The sequence below is a fragment of the Schistocerca cancellata genome, chromosome 1 (genome assembly GCF_023864275.1).
Source record: "Schistocerca cancellata isolate TAMUIC-IGC-003103 chromosome 1, iqSchCanc2.1, whole genome shotgun sequence".
Classification (NCBI taxonomy): Eukaryota; Metazoa; Arthropoda; class Insecta; order Orthoptera; family Acrididae; genus Schistocerca; species Schistocerca cancellata.
The window spans coordinates 1,136,561,923-1,136,580,721 of record NC_064626.1 but is presented as its reverse complement, the minus strand read 5'-3'; the positions used below and the strand labels follow the sequence as shown (position 1 = coordinate 1,136,580,721).

Here is an 18,799-nt window from a genome sequence, read left to right as displayed (position 1 = left end):
TTTTTTTTTTTTAATTTAGTGTTAGTTTGTTATTGGAAACCCACTCACGTACACTGTTTAGTGTTTGTTCAGCTTTTTCTTTCAGTGCATCTGGTGATTTGCCACTGATCAGAACATTTGAGTCATCTGCAAACAATATTGTTTGTCCATGCTTGATGCTCTGTGGGAAGTCATTTATGTAAATGAGGAATAGTATTGGGCCAAGGACACTACCCTGTGGGACACCTATATTTAAATAATTTGGGTCTGAAGTATACTTTACAATATAGTTTGAGCAACTTGAAATATGTGAGATCTCAGTTATCTGTCTTCTATTTTTTTAGATATGACTGGAACCACTTTTTCACAAGTCCCCTTATTCCCAGTTCATCTAACTTATTTAACAATATGTTGTGGTCTTCTGTATCAAACGCTTTAGTTAGATCAAGAAATATACCTGTTGTGTAGTTCCTTTTATCTAATGCTTCTAGAATGTGTTTTGTGAGGTGTGCTGTTGCTGATTTTGTGCTTTTCCCTGATCTAAATCCAAACTGGTCAACAGACAGTAAGTTGTATTTATTTAAATAATTATTTACCCTATCTTTCATAATAGTTTCTAATATTTTTGCAAAGCATGAGAGTAGAGAAACTGGCCTATAATTTTCAATTTTTCCTGCATCACCGTTTTTGAAGAGAGGTAGTAATTTAGCATATTTTAAATAGTCTAGAAAGGAGCCCTGCTTGAAAGGTTGATTTATAATATCAACTAAAGGTGGAAGTAGGCTCTTGATACAGTCCTTAATTATGAAAATGGGGGCTTCATTCAGACCAACTGAGTTTTTGTTTTTCAGTTTGCTGACTGCTTTGTAGTAGGGAATAACACCATTGAGTGTGATACACCATTATTTGGCTTTTTGACCTGAGGGGCTGTTAGAAAATTTTCCTGTAATTTTATACCTATGCTACTAAAATATTATTAATGTGGTAGTTTTAACACATTAAAATACTTATTGGCAGATGTAGTGTGATCATTAATTCTACTTTTTTCTGGTGGAAAACTTAATCTAAAAAAGTTTTCTTACCTTTATTTTGATCACCAAATTATTTCTAAGATTTGTCATAGAAACAACTAATAAGCATTTCTGTCAGAAATGTTACTACTTTGTGAAAAATAGCCCCATATATAGCAAGATCACAGTGTCAGGGCCTAAAAATTTTAGAATACTTTGAATCTAATTGAATGGATTGAAATACTGGCAAACCAGTACTTTCCAAACATTCTGCCTTATGACAAATTGGAAACAGCATTTTAATTGTATATATAAATGTCACTGTAATTTCAGAGTGTATATGTTAATTTTTACTATTTTGCAGTGTGAGCTTCATGTATATGGCAGCTGTTTTTTTATAAATTTCACTGTTTTTGCTTAGGAAGCTGCCTCTACAATAAGAGAAAATGGATTGGCAGGCACAATGTGACAGAGACCTGGAATCAGCAGTCTATGATGGAAATGTTGATGTGAGTAACAAGAGATCTTTGTGGTTTGGATGACATGTCTTTATTTGTATATAAATTAAGAGAGGTACTGTGGCTGTTCTCCTTTCAAAGCCATACTCTGGATGTAGCACCTACATGGTGGCATACTGCAATTTGTTAAGAACTTATTTGGTGTGTTGTATATTGTAACCACATTGTAACTTATGTTTTATAAAAATGTTCCAAAAAACTAGCATTCTGAGGCTCTCTTGAAAAGGTACAATTTATTGATATTAAATGTGAGATAATGAGTTATTGGCATTTAAAGGTTGCAGGAGATGTATGCCAGTGGACAAAGTTACAAGCTTAACCTCCTCGATAGTGGGTGAGGAGGTTGAATTGCATGTGCTGCAAATAAGGTTTGTGCCTTGCCACCTGCAAAAATTTTATTATTCACCTTCATGTTTTCTGAGAGCTTTTAGGACTTATCATTGTCAATAATTTACAGACTAAGTATGAAACACGGAAATGTGAGTGAATATTCAAAACACGTTGATTATCTGATAAGAACAATTTAACACTCATTGTCAGAACAAGAAACATGAAAAAATACTGGAACTTGGGAGAAAACATTAAAAGGTGACTTAGTTTCACTGTCAGCTGCCTATAAAAGAAAATTTACAAGCTAGTGTTTTGGAAGACTTGTTTTCCAAGCAAGAACATCTTCAGATTGACATATGCAGATGTAAAATTTATGGTACCCGTGCAGATGTATTTCTGCTGGTGTTTCTTCTAGTTGTTTCAGTTACTTTCATGAGCAAAGGAAGAAGTTTACTTTCCTGGCAGCAAAATTGTAATTTTTTGGACAAATTAGGACATAATTCACACAACCAGCACATTCATTTACCATTAGGGCAGTTTCTGCAGAAGTACTTTTTGTAATACATACCACTACATAAATAACTACTATGTAGTTGACAAGTCCTCACTTTCAAAGAAAGAAAATATAGCAGTATTTGCAATTTTTCAGACAAATTAGAACACCTTTCACACAACCAGCACACTTATTCATATTACATATCGCTATGTAAATATTGAGTATGAAGGCAGGTTGCCCCTTTGAAAGGAAGAAAAGACAGCAATACTTTTCAAATTTGCAATAAATGAAATAGCTGGACTTATAAAGAGCTTCTGCTTTAATTCATCTGCTACACTGGCTGCTGCAGTCATCATGATACCCCGACAACAGAGGCATTTATTGATGCCTTCAGGAGAGCCAAAGTATATCTTTGAAAGGAGCACAGCCACAGTACCACTTGTGACATATATACAAATAAAGGAACATGTTTTGATGTCACATAAATAGCTGTTAGGCTTCTTTGCTATATTAGAATTATGGAAATACAAACAATAAGCAGTCATTTTTAGATAAATGATGCTTACCATTTCAGTAATTGAAATAGCATTGTTTCTAACCTAATTGTCTTCAGTAATTCATTCACACAGTGTTCCATAAACTCCACCATGAAGGAGCCTTCTGAGATGTGGATGAGTCAGTTTACTTCCATAGAAAATACTAACAACAAATTAAATGTATGTTATTAATTATGTAAATGCAAGTACTACTCAGTTCTTTGTAAATATGTCAGGCATCCCATGTTGATACACCAACAAAATAGGCAACCTCATTCATGGTGTGGTCATGTGAATTTTATCATGTCCACAAGTGGACCCATCATTCTGCACTGCACATCTGCACATGACACCACTTCACTACTATCATGTCAGCAGTTGAAGGCTGTATGAGACCATCTAAACTACTCCAAAGTGGCCACTGTGCTCTTTTGAGGGGATGACTAATACTTTGTCCACTGATATTATCTCATAACAGCATTCTGCATGTATTGTAGACGGTTAAAATGAAGTGCATCTTCTGGGAATTTTTCCCTGCTGTTTTATCATCTACTTTCTGTTGGGGGTTTTACAGCTTTACTTTGGGGTGTCTTTGTGTCGACATACAGATGTGTGCACTATTGCTACTTGCTAAACCTTTATTCTTTAATTTTTCATTTCCCTGTTGACAAGTAACCTTAGAATTTACATATACCCAGACTTTTATTCAGCCACTTAATATTCACAGACTGAAGGTTTTAGATTCTTTACTTCTTCTACATTGATAACTTTGTTAACTATTCCTTTAGATGAACAAATTCTGTACAAATAGACATGTTTGCAATTGCAATCATTACATCATCCAAAAGCAACAATTTTACACTGTTAATGGTACTGTTTTTGCTGTTCATTGTTCCAGTCACATTTATAGTGCAGCACTGGCCACATTTCCAATTCATGAAAAACTGATTGCTTCCCTTCATATGGGGATCATTTTTAGTCCAGTGATAATGAAATCTGGTATTACATTATACACATAAAATGCAGTTTCACCTGTTTTTGCACAATTAATATAATTTTCGATAGCTACAGCAGGGAGATGCCCTGTCTCCGCTGCTTTTTAATTTAGTCCTAGAATATATTCTACAAATGGCAGCAGATAATTCAGAGGGTGTGGAGTTAAAAGGATAAATTAAGATATTAGGGTATGCAGATGATCTAAACATCATTAGCAATAGGAAAGAATCTGTAACAGCAAATGCAAATGCGTTAATCAGGGCTAGTGAAGATGTAGGTCTAAGGATAAGTGAAGAGAAAACTAAATACCTGGTTACTACTAGAATGCCAACAGCAGTAGATCAGGAAATGTTAAGAGTTAGAGACATGCAGTTTGAAAAAGTGAACACATTTAAGTATCTAGGCGTGGACATCACTTCAAGAAATGAGATTGAATCTGAACTGAAGAAGAGATTACGGTTGGGAAATGCATGCTACTTCTCACTGAATAGATTACTTTCATCACAATTATTGTCTAGGAATTTAAAGATTAGAATATACGAAACTATTATTCTACCAGTTATGCTGTATGGGTGTGAGACTTGGTCTCTCACTGTGCAAAATGAAAAGCCGTTTCGAGTATTTGAAAACAAAATTTTGAGGAAAATTTTCGAAGCAAAAAGGGATGACATTAGCGGAGAGTGGCGAAAACTGCATAACGAAGAGCTTCACGAACTCTATTGAAGCCCTGACATAATCAGTATTATTAAATCACGTAGGCTGCGATGGGTGGGTCACGTAGCTCGAATGGATGAGCGTAGGGCAGCGCGCAGTGTACTGTTAGGGCACTTAGAGGGAAAACGTCCTGTGGGAGACCGAGGTGTAGATGGGAGGACAATGTGAAGGCTGATTTAAGGAGCCTAGGTACTGAAGGTGAATGGAAGGAAATAGCCCAAGACAGGGACAGGTGGTGAAAATATGTTGCTGCAGTAATGGACTCTCGAGTCCGGTATGACCAGTGAGTAAGTAAGTAAGTAAGCCACAGTGGAAACACCAATTTGATGAATGTGTTTGATATGTTTTTCAGGGTGTTGGTTTTCTTATAGCAGTGATACACACCTGTTCACTGAAGTGTATTTACATTTCAAAGCCTCAGTTTTATCTAATAACTTTACTATGACATGAATTTTGCTGCTAGTATGTCCAGTTTTGTGTCCAAACCTAAAAAAGCATTTCCTACAAAACTAGTTTCTTTGGTTGGAACTGGGATTTACACAGTTCTAAGTATTCACAGTTTTATGTTTCATATACATGATATCTTTAACAGTCCACAATACTGCAGATGATACTCCTCAAGCTAATGTGAAATTCATGTAATTCTTAGCATCTTGTGGCAACTCTGGCTGAAGTACTCAATGAAGTATGTAAAGGCAGAGTCTAGAGTGTCACTTAAGAGGAAGAGATGTTACATATGGGTGCGATTTTAATATGTTAGTTCTACCATGATGTCTGCACTCATTGTTTGGCTTTTTTATATCATTTTTGTACAAGCACTGTGTACCACATGACCACAGCATTTTGCTCTATGTATCTCACTGCTGACACTCACAAAGAACGTAATAGTATAACCTTCTGAAGGAGGACACTAAGTGCCCAAAATGCTTTGACATATGGGTATAATTGATGAATTGACTCTGATTTATTCTTTCAGCATGGAATTTAGATTAAATTTGATTACTTATGTAGTTTATTCATTGCATACAAAGTCGGGAGATCTTTATTGGTGTGGAAGATAGTAGAAACAATGAGTATACAGATACATATTTTCACAAAATTTAATCTGTTTACATTTAGTGCTTATTTTATGTATCTTTAATGTAGTAATCAAGAATGTATAACATAGATCTTTAATGGTGTGGAGCATGGTAAAAATAATAAGCATACAGATGCATATTTTACAAAAAAGTTAATTTGTTTATATTTAATGTTCACTTTATGTATCCTTAGTGAAGTAGCCAAGAATGCAGAGCACATAAAGAAATTAACCTTCCATTTTATTTCCAGGGAAATACAATAGCTGTTATAGACGTATAAAGATATCTATATGACATTAATCAAAAATACTGATGGAAAAAACATTTGCAACACTAAACAATAATTAATGTAGAGTAAAGAAATATCTGGGCTACATTTGTCTAGGTAACACATTCTTCAATGACTGCTTCACACCATCTGCCATCTGGATCCTTCCTATCAACATCAATTTTTCTGAATTTTGCATATGGGAACTCTCCCTGCAATATATCCTGCATTCCCATAACCTTCCTGGCCTCATCCTTCATAAGTCATTGTCCTTTAGCCACTTGTCCCCTTCCCTGTTCCCATTCCAGCACCACAGTCTACACAGCCATCCATTCCACCAATACACCTACAGTCTTTCTGCTTCTCTCCTTCCCCCCCCCCCCCCCCCCCCCCCCCCCCCGCCCTCCCATCACCACCATTTATGTGTGTTTTCTTTTCTAAAGAAGGCTTTGGCCGATAGCCATAGTGTAAGTGTCTTTTCGTTTTGCCTGTCTGCATCTTAACATGCCATCTTTATGGTGAATAGCAATCCATGTTTTCCATATATTGTTGATATTCCGACTTGGATTTTCTATTGTTTAAATTGGAAGCATCTGGAAGAGAACAACATACTGTGTTTTGTGTGGCAGCAGTGAACAATGAGAATGAACTGCTGGCCTCATAAACACGAGGCTGGATGGCAGTCAAGCCGTTAATGCCTTCTGGAATTTCAAGGACGAGCTGTCAATTGATGCAGCAATAAACCCAAGAAGATTTTATTGAATTAACAAACTGAAAGCAATCTTCATGTGCACAAGCCACTTTGAATTCATTTGCCACCAGTTGCAGTGATTATTTTAACACTGTGGAAGAAAAAATTGAACCTTCTGCTAAACACTCAAAGATAGGTACTATAGATATACTGAAAAAATACAAGGAAACAGGACAGTTGGCCAGTACTTATGTTTAGAAGGCAAAACTCCAGTTTTTCCACCAGAAACATTTAACAATAAAAAAAGTCTGTCTTTTGAATCCGCAAGGTTAGGAAGGAGAAGTATGCCACTCAGACCGTCTACTGTCTCTTAGTCCTTTCTCTTAATGTTTGTTCCCAGTGGCCTCACAACAGGTCTACCTTAGGACTGACTGACACACACCCCTTCTCAATCTTCCCAAACCTATTGCTGCAATCTATTTGAGGAAGAAATTAACAGTTCCAGTTGATTTCTATTGAATATAACAACTAGCACTAATTTAATTTTGATTTCTGAAGATAAGTGGTGGCAAGTTATATGTCTTGTGGTATTTTTACAGTTTTCCTAGTGGGTTCTCCTTTTCATACAGTTTTGATTAAGTTCCTGAAAGTTGACCATTTGAAAATGATTCAGAAAATCATCATGTCCATAGGGACTAGTCATTATCTTGACTATGGTAGAGCATTAAGCCTTAACATAAAGCCCTTAATTATCTTGTTTTCATTGTTTAACCGAAACTTAAAATCCCAAGTATACTTGGAAAACTTAAGAATACACCTTCAAAAAAAAAAAAAAAATAAAAGCCTGCCTGTATCCATTTCAGCACTGGTAGTTAACTGTTCAGCCACCAGAGAGCACCTAATATTAAATTTGTGGCATGGCTGTTGAGTTTCGACTGAGGGGGTTGCCACTAGGTATTGACTTTACTGTGTGCAACTTTGGGTACTCAACAACAAAATGTACATTTTCAGCCTCTCTCATGTATTTTTCTTTAGGGAATGATTTCAAAATAGATGACTGTTATGATCCTGAGTTTGACATTGAATTTAGCTGTCCAGAAAGTGAAAGTGAATGTGATATTACTTTGCTAGAGACTGAAAGTATCAACAGTTCACCGTTGAGTACAAATAACAAATGCTTGCCACTGGTGTGAGGTTAATACATGCACTGTACTTCAGCCAGTTCCTCCAAGATTTATGTCCACAGAAAACGATTGTGAAAAGCATGGTTAGTCAGGATATTTTGGTCGAAGTCCAGTGTACAAGTATACTCAGAATTTTATTATTTGTGAAATTCAAAATATTGTAACTCATTGTTTTGAGTTTTAAATGCTATCTTGATTAATATTCACAGGAAATCATTGTAAAATACATGGTAAGAAATCATAGCTAGACAGAAACTAAAATATGACTTCAAGTTTCAGGATATTTTAATCAAAATCCAGTGCATGAGTATAATCGTGATTTTATTATTTGTGATCTTCAAAATTTCATGTCATTATTTTGAACTTCAAAAGCTATCTTTATATGTCTTTATGTTATGTCATTCATTACAGAATGTTTTCATTAATAAAAACGTATTATTTTTGGATCATAATTTGAAAAGAAAAGAAAAAAGAAACATCATTATGTTAGCGGGTTAATAACCTATGTTGGGATGTGAGCCTCTCCATAATCAGCCAATGGCTTGAGCAGATTTTCCTTGGTGATCTAAATGACCTGTACTGATACCAGTTTATAGAAATAGAGATAATAAAATCACCTCTAATTAAAGACCAACTTCAGACACTCCATTAGTTAAAAATTTTAAAATCTGTTTAGTTTACTGTCTCATTTTTCTCAGCATGGTTTGCTACCTTCCTCTCTATTCTGATCTGTTAAGAGCTTTCTACAGAGAAAGCAATGCATGATCTCACAAATGAATTTGTGGAAAAATTAAACAGAAACTGTCATGTTGGTGTATTTTCAGTCACTTTGCCAAGGCCTTTGAGTGTGTCAGCCATAAAATTCTACTTTGAAGCTAAAAAGTTATGCCATTAGTGGCATCTGTCTTTCATGTATGGAAATTTGTGCTCATAACAAAAATGAAAAGTCAGAATGACATCTATATTGCATGTTTAAAATTAAACTCATAACGGGTGAACGTAAGATGAGGAAAAACATAAGGCCCAATATTGGATCTGCTCTTTTTCCTAACTTACATAAAGTATCTTTCAGCTACTTTAAAGGGATAGTGTGACTCAGTGGCACACGACATAAGAACTTCCATAATTAACAGAATTCTTTCACTCTATGTTATCTTACAGAATTATCCTTTGAGGTAATGCAGCCAAAGTAGAGAAAATATTCTATCAGCAAAAGTGAGCAGTAATAATACTACCCTCCCACCGGAGGTTCATGTCTTCCCTCAGGCATGGGTGTGAGTGTTGTTCTTAGCATAGGTTAGTGTAAGTAGTGTGTAAGTCTAGGGACCGATGACCTCAGCAGTTTAGTCCCTTAACAATTCTGCAGTATATCTTGCAGGTGCCTTTTCAAAGATTATATGGTTTTTACGAGAACAGCGATGATCTCATTTAGGTGTGTTTTCTACTTAAGGGTGTTTGTTGCAATATTAAAAATTAGTCCAGAAGAAATATGATTTACATAGTCTTTATAAAAGACAGAACATTTTCTATATAGGCTATGATTCATTAGCTGAAGTTTAGAGTAGGATTCTATATTTTGGTACAGATACCTTCAGGAACTTCCAGAAAAATAGAATCCTCAAAATTCAAAATAAAATTTAAAACTTTACAAATTGGCAACTTCTGCTTCAAAAAACATGGACAGAACATGTTAGAATTTTGGCAAAGAAGCTATCCTCAGCGTGTTATAGCCTGTGAATCTTTTCACCTGTGTGCAGCACTTCATGCCTAAAAGTAGCCTACTTTGGATATATGTATTCAATCCTCAGTTATGGGCAAATGTTTTGGAGAATAAGTGCTGGGAACATACAAACTATTTTCAAGCTACAGAAAAGAGCTGTACAAATAATAACAAATAGCTGTAACAGGGCACACTGTAAAGATTTATTCAAAAAGCTAGAAATTTGACAGTTCCATGTGAATAAATCTATCAAAACATCATGTATGTAAGAAAAATCTTAATGTGTACACCACAAAAAGCATGTGGTTCCTCTGGCGTAGTGCAGCATATCTTTGACTGTATAATCTTTGGACGATTTTTGTTCTATGTTCTCTCTCCATGTGCAACATGTGTTCAACCATGTTTTGTTCTTCTTGCTTTATGACTAATAAATGCATTTATGATATTTAAAATGTGTTATTATCAACCTACAATACGTGATAATCACAGTGGTGACCCCGACATCATCATCGTATGTTTGTGTGTTATTTTGTGCTTCTCTTCGTCATTAAAAAAATGACTTCATGTGCCACATTGTCTTCGGAACAATGAATCTGCCAGTGTTTTTCAGCACTAGTGCTATGCTTCCTATTAACTGTGCTTGTGACCACGAGAGGTGAAGTGTACCTAATATGCATTTGGTTAAAAGTGAACAACTATCTACGCCCGGCAATGCCAGTGGACACATAACCTTAACTGGCTCAACATGGCCACCATCAAGTGTGACTATGCAGCAATGGCCACTACATGGACAGTGCATGCCACCTTGTGACATCGTGGCTGATAACCCTGTTAAGGATGTTTTGGTTTACCCCTCAGCTATGCAGACTCCTTTGATTTGGTTTGATGTGCTGAAAACGCTCAAGAACTGTGATTCAAACATTCCTATGCATGGGGTTGCACATTCTTATATACCTAGTGTCACAATACCCCTCCCGCATGCCATCTAAGCAATGCCGGTCGCCTCAACCGTGCCAGTTTCCACAGCCGGCACTCCATTTTTACACCACAATCACCTTCTGCCCCCTTTCATAATTGCACCAGCCATTCCACCTGTGCCAGTTACTGGGTCAGCCTCCCTGTGTCTGCATCGTGACTGCCTTCCACCCATGGTTGCAGCGGCACTGGCTGTAACACCCGTGCTGTGTTCATCATCAGGCCTGCAGTTGGGACACACTGTGCCACCTTTTGCACCTGTTCACTCCTGTGCAACTGACCCCCCACGCAGACCTCAGGCCATGCACCATCCACCGCTGCTACACTTCAGGTGTCAGAGGTGTCCTGCTCTGCTCACTCAAATCTTCGTCTGCTGGTGCTGCCTCAACATGTGTTACCCGGCAGGTTTCCTAAGCTGCCTGCTTTGCAAAAAGATAACCCAAAGAGTAGGTTCACATAACTGGATTACCTACTGGATATCCATGGTATTTCGGATGATGATGCACATTTTGTCTGCCTGGTGGGTCATGACCATGCTCATCGAGACCTCATCAATGACCTTCTCTCACTCCCCGCCTCGCACAAATATTTGACGGTGAAAGCACTGCTTATCAAGCACCTTTCTTGCCCCCTGGCAGAGGCTATCCACCACATTATTCACAACAAGCACCTCAATGAGCACACACCTTCGTAGCTTTGGTGGCACCTATGTGTGTTAATTGATGCTCAAGTATTACCTGATGCCATACTTTGGACATTGTCGATGGTCAAAATGCCTTTGGATCTACAGATTCATCTGATGTCTCATGTTGCCGACCCAATCAAGGTTCATTTACGCATGGCTGATTGAGCTTAAGCTATCATTCATCACCGACACTAACTGTTACGCACAACATCTCCATCACTGTCAGTTGGCATGCCTGCACCTTCAGTTCCACGCCTGACCTGCAGAGGCCAGTGTGTTCGCCTCAGCTCCTAAGCTGCCTGCCAGGAGCTGCCACCTAGTGGCTTACACGAGGTACTGCCTGCGTCCTCCAGATGGCAGCCAACCTTGCCCGAACAATAGCCCAAGAGGCCGCCACAATTGACGCAGCCAGCTGCGGCCCGCTCCCACTCCACACCACTTCATCTTCAAGCTTACTTGCTATGCTGGTACCAAGCTGCATACGGGGACACCTCTTGCAACTATCGCACGCCTTGCACCTACCCAAACAATTCCAGCAGGCACATTTAGGTGCTGCCATTCCTCACCGTGCTCCTTCACGGTGCCTACCATCCAACACCGCACCACTCGCTCCAGTGGCACACCTCTATGTCACTGGCTTGTCATCGGGCACCCTCTTTCTCGTGAAACCCTGGCGATGACTTCAGCATTATCCTGGCCAAGCACCTTGGCAATGTGCTTTCCCCTGCTGACCTCGTTTTTATTGCTGCAAATCACTCTCCTATTGCGGTCCTTGGCTCCAGCAAGACGTCACTTTGCCTCTCACCAGTCCACACCTTCCCTTGGACTCTCCATGTCACTGATGTGGATGAACGTGTGATTGAGTTGGACTTCCTACACCATTACGAACTTTCACCTGACCTGCAGGCCGCTGCACTCCGCCACGCATCTGATTCTACTGTTCCGTGCTCAAATGAGTTCAGCTTGACTTCATTCTCCACTTCCTTGGCAATGCTTTACACTTGCGCATCTCTGCTTGAGCGCATTACTACCCTGCTCTCTGACTGTTGGATGCATGATCACAAATCAACGAACTCTGCACCCAGCATGATGCGTTATGCACCTGCATTGCCTCTGCCTCCGCTGAATTGTCACACACATGGTGTACGACACATCGCCTATCTGCAGAACTGCAATGAGGTGACCCAACACACATATCTACTGTGTCTTCTCACCACATTGCTCCTGTGTCGAGCATTCCACCGACTGCTGCCATTTCCACATCACCGCAGGTGAATCTCGAAGTCACACCTATTCATGCTACTTGGGATTCATCGCATTGCATGTCTTCAGTGACATGCCTTCCTTCATCAACTACAGCTGACGCCCCGACCACACCACCCCAACCCAGCGAGGTCAATGATCCCTCTTTGCATTTGGACCTCCTTTTGCCCCCTCACTGGTCTCCCATCATGGGTATCGGCCATCAGAAATGGCATTTGTCATAGGATTCCACCTGTACGTTATAAGGCTAGGTGCCTTAACGCTTCCAAACTTCACGTCCAAAAGAAATAATTCAGGATTTGTTGGCTTCAGGTATGATCCGCCCCTTTGATAGTAGCTGGTCTGCACCTACCCACCTTGTTCCTAGAAAGGACAGCTCATTACGCATGTGTGGGGACTACAGGTTCCTTAATGCTCACACAATATTAAGAACTATACCATTCCTCATATCCAGGGTTTCACGCAATTACTACATGGTTCTAAGTTCTTCTCTGTCTTAGATTGTTTGAAGGGGTACCATCAAACCCCTATGCACCTGCCTGATATTCTGAAGATGGCCATCATCACACCTTTTGACCTATTTGAATACTGTTACATGCCTTATGGATTGAAAAATGTTGCGCAGACATGGCTTCGGTTCATTAATTCCACTTTGCTACCCCTGCCATTTGCTTACACTTACGTAGATGACATACTGATCTTTGCCCCCTCTGCTGAGGAGCATCAAGTCCACATCAATGCAGTCCATTCGGCCCTAGCTGCCAATGGCATGGTGATCAACCATGATAAATTTCAACTCTGTTCCACATCAGTTACATTCCTAGACCATACTGTCTCTGCTGACGACCTCTGACTGACGGATTCTCCTATCAAATCTACACTTGATCTCACACTTCCTGAAGATTATGCTCAACTCCATTGTTTTCTGGGTAAGGCAAAATTTTCACTGCCACCATATACCTCAGGCTGCCTCTATCCAATTGGCCCTCACTGACGCCCTCTCTGGCAGAAACACTACGGGGAAACAGAAGTTGGACTGGACCAAACCCATTGCTCAACGCATTTGGTAATCTTCAATCTGCCCTCGCCAAAGTCATCACAATCGCCCACCCCTACCCTGAGGTCCATGTTTCGACCATGACTGATGCCAGGGACTCAGACGTTGGTGCTGTTTTACAACATCATACCGCCAACTCCACCCAACTGCTGTTCTTCTTTTCCAAGAAACTGACTAAGAGATAGTGTAAGTGTGTAAGTGGTTGGCTTTCGACCATGAGCTTCTCGCAGTGTATGAGGTGATTAAACACTTCCATTCCATAGTGACCTCGAGGGGCAACCTTCATGATCTACTCAGATCACAAGCCTCTCATGGACGCTATTTGTAACCTGGCTAAGGACCTTCCATCAAGATGTTTCCGCCACATGGACTGTATCTGTCAGCACTCTTCCGACACTTGCTATATTCATGGCATGGAGAATGTTGTGACAGACTACCTATTTCACATCTGTGTGCTAACCACTCCATTCAACTAGGATGAGCTTGCCCAACTTCAGACTGAAGACATCGATATACAGTGATTAGGCTCGGACAATGAGTCATCGCTCGCTGTTCAACCTCATGTCCTGCAAGGGTTGAAAACCCCGGTCCTTTGTGACCTCTACGGGCACTCCTCACCCCTTGGTATCCTCCACTCTTTGGCCTGGGGACTTTGATGCTTTGCACAAGTTGACCCAACCTGGAATGTGGGTCACGACAAGGCTGGTTACTGAACCCTTCATCTGGCCCAACATGAAGCATGACTGTTGTACTTCCGTGTGTGCGTCCCATGCCAGTGTAGCAAGCTCGACAGGCATGCTCAACCTCCATTAGGCAAGGTCAATGTTCCAAGAGGTTGCCTTCGGCACGTCCACTTCCGAGGAGTACAGATACGTATTATCAATCATCAACCGCATAACCCGCTGGGTTGAGGCAGTCCCTCTCATCGACATTACAGCCGAGACCTCACTCACTCTTTCGTATCCAAGTGGGTCGTGAGGTTCAGCTGTCCTCTTTCCCTCATGACTGACCAGAGATGACAGTTCAAATCTGTGCTCTTTGCTTGACTGTGTGAGCTCTGTGGTGTCGCTAAATTCCACACCACGACCTACCACTCACAGGCGAATGGCCTGGTCGAATGGTGGCACAAAACCCTCAAGGCTGTGCTTATGTGCCATGGTGGGTTATGGCCCAAGGCCCTTCCTTGGGTCTTGCTTGCCATCTGCTCGGCCCATAAAGAGGACTTGAATGCTTTGCTGGCTGAGACTCTGTACGGAGAACACTTCCTCCTCCCAGCAGAGTTCATGGAGGATGCACCTTCAGCTGATACTACAGATCTTCCAGCCCTTGTTGAACAGGTTCATGCACATGTTGCCCTCCTGTGCACCCTCCTGCCATGCCCACATTCCACACCACCAGTGTTCGTCCACAAGGACCTTGCATCATGTGCATTTGTGATGCTGCGTGATGACTCCTTGTGGCCTTGAAACCACCTTATTCAAGCCCTCACCACATGTTGTGTTGCGACATGAATACATTCATAATTCATCTAAATGGACAACCACAGACAGTGTCCGTTAACTACTTGAAACTGGTGTTGTCCCTCTGTGACCTGCATTCTGAGGCTCCCAAACTGCCTGACGTCACTGTCGCTCCACCTCCCGACATCACACCCCTGACATCGAGCGACGTTCTGCCACCTATGCAGCAGTTGGCCGCACAGCACTATTGTAGCGTGGTTTCTGACATGCCTACTTCTCATGCTGGCCGCTGTCTTCAACCACCATGCTGGCATGATGATTATGAGTTCAAGTGAGGAAGCTTCCCTCTGCTGTGCTCTGCACTGGCAGTTTTGTTCTATATTCTCTCTTGGTGCACAACTTATGTTCGGGCATGTTTTGTTCTTCTTGCTTCATGACTAATAAAAGCATTTATGATATTTAAAGTGTGTTATTACTGACTATTATATGTGATAACCACAAGCACAATACATTACCATGGAACCAAATCCAGGCAGTATTTACATCTAAACAGGAGAAATAAATCAGAAAATAAAAACAGTCTATTATACTGTGGTATAATATTGTACAACAGACTGCTACAAGAAATAAAAGATGCAAATGATCCACACACCTTTAGCCAAAGCCTGAAAAAGTATTTACTAAATAATAGCTACTACACTGCAATTGAATATTTAAAATAATTGTAGATTGTAACTTAATGTTCACAAACATTGCGCTATGTAACAATTTTGTGATATGATTAGAAAAGTAGAACTAACTAAAATACTATAAGAGGAATGTTTATATTAATAATAAATATTGTACAAACATGTGACAACATCCATACAATGTACATTGTTCTATGGATGAAAAATAAATAAATAAATCAATGCTTATCTAGATTCAAGTCTTTAAGTTTCCTGGTAATTGCATGACTAGTAGCAGTGCTATAGTAAACAGACATCTATTCTAATAGCGCATATATAACTGTTGCTCTGTTGTAAGTATATGAGCAGCCATATGGATATTAAATAGCAGCAGGAAATAAGCAGTGATATTGATTGATTGATTGATTGATTGATTTCTTTATTAATCCATGTAACAATTTACATTGTGTGGATTTCGTCAGCAAAATCATATACAATACAATATACCTACAATTATACATATAAAATTTGTATTTACACACATTTTTGAGGTATCTTAAATTAGTTTTATATCCTTGTGTAATTTGTAATTTTCTTATAGTACTGTACAATTTTGATTTCATATTATAATTATTTCCTCATGTATTACAATGCAGGCTACTTTAATTACACTACATGTTTTAATTCAGATAGTCCATTACTGCGTAATAACTTTTATTTAATAAAAAAAATTTAGTTTTGTTTTGAACTGTCCGATTGTGCCAATATCTTTTATTTTTTGGGGTAATTTATTATATAATTTAACAGCATTGTACAACAAGCTCTGCTGAGTTTTAACTTTATTTTTCCTCTCTAGATGCAGATTGTATTGGTTTCTAGTTTCATAGCTGTGTACTAAAGAATTTTTCATGTAGCAGTCAATATTTTTTTTTACATACATAACACTTTGAAAAATGTATTCACAGGGGACAGTAAGGATTTCCAGCTTTTGGAAATGTTCAAGGCAGTGAGCCCTACTGCCACTCTTGGTTATTATACGAATTGCTCTTTTCTGTAATTTGAAAACTATTTGAATATTTTTACTGTTGACTCCCCAAAATATTATTCCATAGGTAATAACAGAGTGGATATAAGAAAAATATACAGATCTGACACATGTAGTATCACAAACTGCAGTCAGAATTCTCAGAGCATAGCATGCTGTAGCGATTCTGTTACTAAGTATTTTAATATGTTCTTCCCACTTTAACTGACTGTCAACATGCATACCAAGAAATTTTGTGTAGTCTACACATTCTATAGTTTCATTGTTTAACTTAAAGTTGTTATAGTGTGGTTTTTTGCAGACATAGAAGTTAACAGCATTTGTTTTTTTTAAGATTTAGTGTTAGTTTATTATTGGATGCCCACTCACATACACTGTTTAGTGTTTGTTTGGCTTTTTCTTTTAGTGCATCTGGTGATTTGTCACTGATTAGAACATTTGAGTCATCTGCAAACAATATTGTTTGCCCATGCTTAATGCTCTGTGGGAAGTCGTTTATGTAAATGAGGAATAGTACTGGGCCAAGGACACTACCCTGTGGGACACCTATATTTACATAATTTGGGTCTGAAGTATACTTTACAATATAGTTTGAGCAACTTGAAATATGTGAGATTTCAGTTATCTGTCTTCTATTTTTTAGGTATGACTGGAACCATTTGTTCACAAGTCCCCTTATTCCAAGTTCATCTAACTTATTTAACAATATGTTGTGGTCTACTGTATCAAACGCTTTAGTTAGATCAAGAAATATACCAGTTGTGTAGTTCCCTTTATCTAATGCTTCTAGAATGTGTTTTGTGAGGTGTGCTGTTGCTGATTCTGTGCTTTTCCCTGATCGAAATCCAAACAGACAATAAGTTGTATTTATTTAAATAATTCATTAGCCTATCTTTCATAATAGTTTCTAATATTTTTGCAAAGCATGATAGTAGAGAAATTGGCCTATAATTTTCAATTATTCCTGCATCACCTTTTTTGAAGAGAGGTAGTAATTTCGCATATTTTAAATAGTCTGGAAAGTAGCCCTGCTTGAAAGATTGATCTATAATATCAACTAAAGGTGGAAGTAGGCTCTTGATACAGTCCTTAATTATAAAAATGGGGACTTCATCCAGACCAGCTGAGTTTTTGTTTCTCAGTTTGCTGACTGCTTTATAGACTTCTTCCTGTGTTGTAGGGAATAACACCATTGAGTGTGATACACCATTATTTGGCTTTTTGACCTGAGGGGCTGTTAGAAAATTTTCCTGTAATTTTATTCCTGTTGTTGTTGTTGTGGTCTTCAGTCCTGAGACTGGTTTGATGCAGCTCTCCATGCTACTCTATCCTGTGCAAGCTTCTTCATCTCCCAGTATCTACTGCAACCTACATCCTTCTGAAACTGCTTAGTGTATTCATCTCTTGGTCTCCCTCTACGATTTTTACCCTCCACACTGCCCTCCAATGCTAAATTTGTGATCCCTTGATGCCTCAAAACATGTCCTACCAACCGATCCCTTCTTCTAGTCAAGTTGTGCCACAAACTTCTCTTCTCCCCAATCCTATTCAATACCTCCTCATTAGTTACGTGTTCTACCCACCTTATCTTCAGCATTCTTCTGTAGCACCACATTTCGAAAGCTTCTATTCTCTTCTTGTCCAAACTAGTTATCGTCCATGTTTCACTTCCATACATGGCTACACTCCATACAAATACTTTCAGAAACGACATCCTGACACTTAAATCTATACTCGATGTTAACAAATTCCTCTTCTTGAGAAACGCTTTCCTTGCCATTGCCAGTCTACATTTTATATCCTCTCTACTTCGACCATCATCGGTTATTTTACTCCCTAAATAGCAAAACTCCTTTACTACTTTAAGTGTCTCATTTCCTAATCTAATTCCCTCAGCATCACCCGACTTAATTTGACTACATTCCATTATCCTCGTTTTACTTTTGTTGATGTTCATCTTATATCCTCCTTTCAAGACACTGTCCATTCCGTTCAACTGCTCTTCCAAGTCCTTTGCTGTCTCTGACAGAATTACAATGTCATCGGCGAACCTCAAAGTTTTTACTTCTTCTCCATGAATTTTAATACCTACTCCGAATTTTTCTTTTGTTTCCTTTACTGCTTG

The 18,799-nt window shown here is 39.0% G+C and overlaps 1 protein-coding gene across 8 annotated transcripts in view; it reads left to right on the top strand.

The window, feature by feature from the left end:
- Positions 1 to 18,799, top strand: part of LOC126092715 (serine/threonine-protein phosphatase 6 regulatory ankyrin repeat subunit A-like) — a 423,652-nt gene that overhangs the window by 106,568 nt on the left and 298,285 nt on the right. For all 8 annotated transcript variants that reach the window (XM_049908492.1, XM_049908471.1, XM_049908484.1 and 5 more), the window contains exon 2: positions 1,411 to 1,498. In XM_049908492.1, the coding sequence (XP_049764449.1) occupies positions 1,436 to 1,498 (63 nt within the window). In that variant the 5' untranslated portion in view covers positions 1,411 to 1,435. The remainder of the gene's footprint in view (positions 1 to 1,410; positions 1,499 to 18,799) is intronic.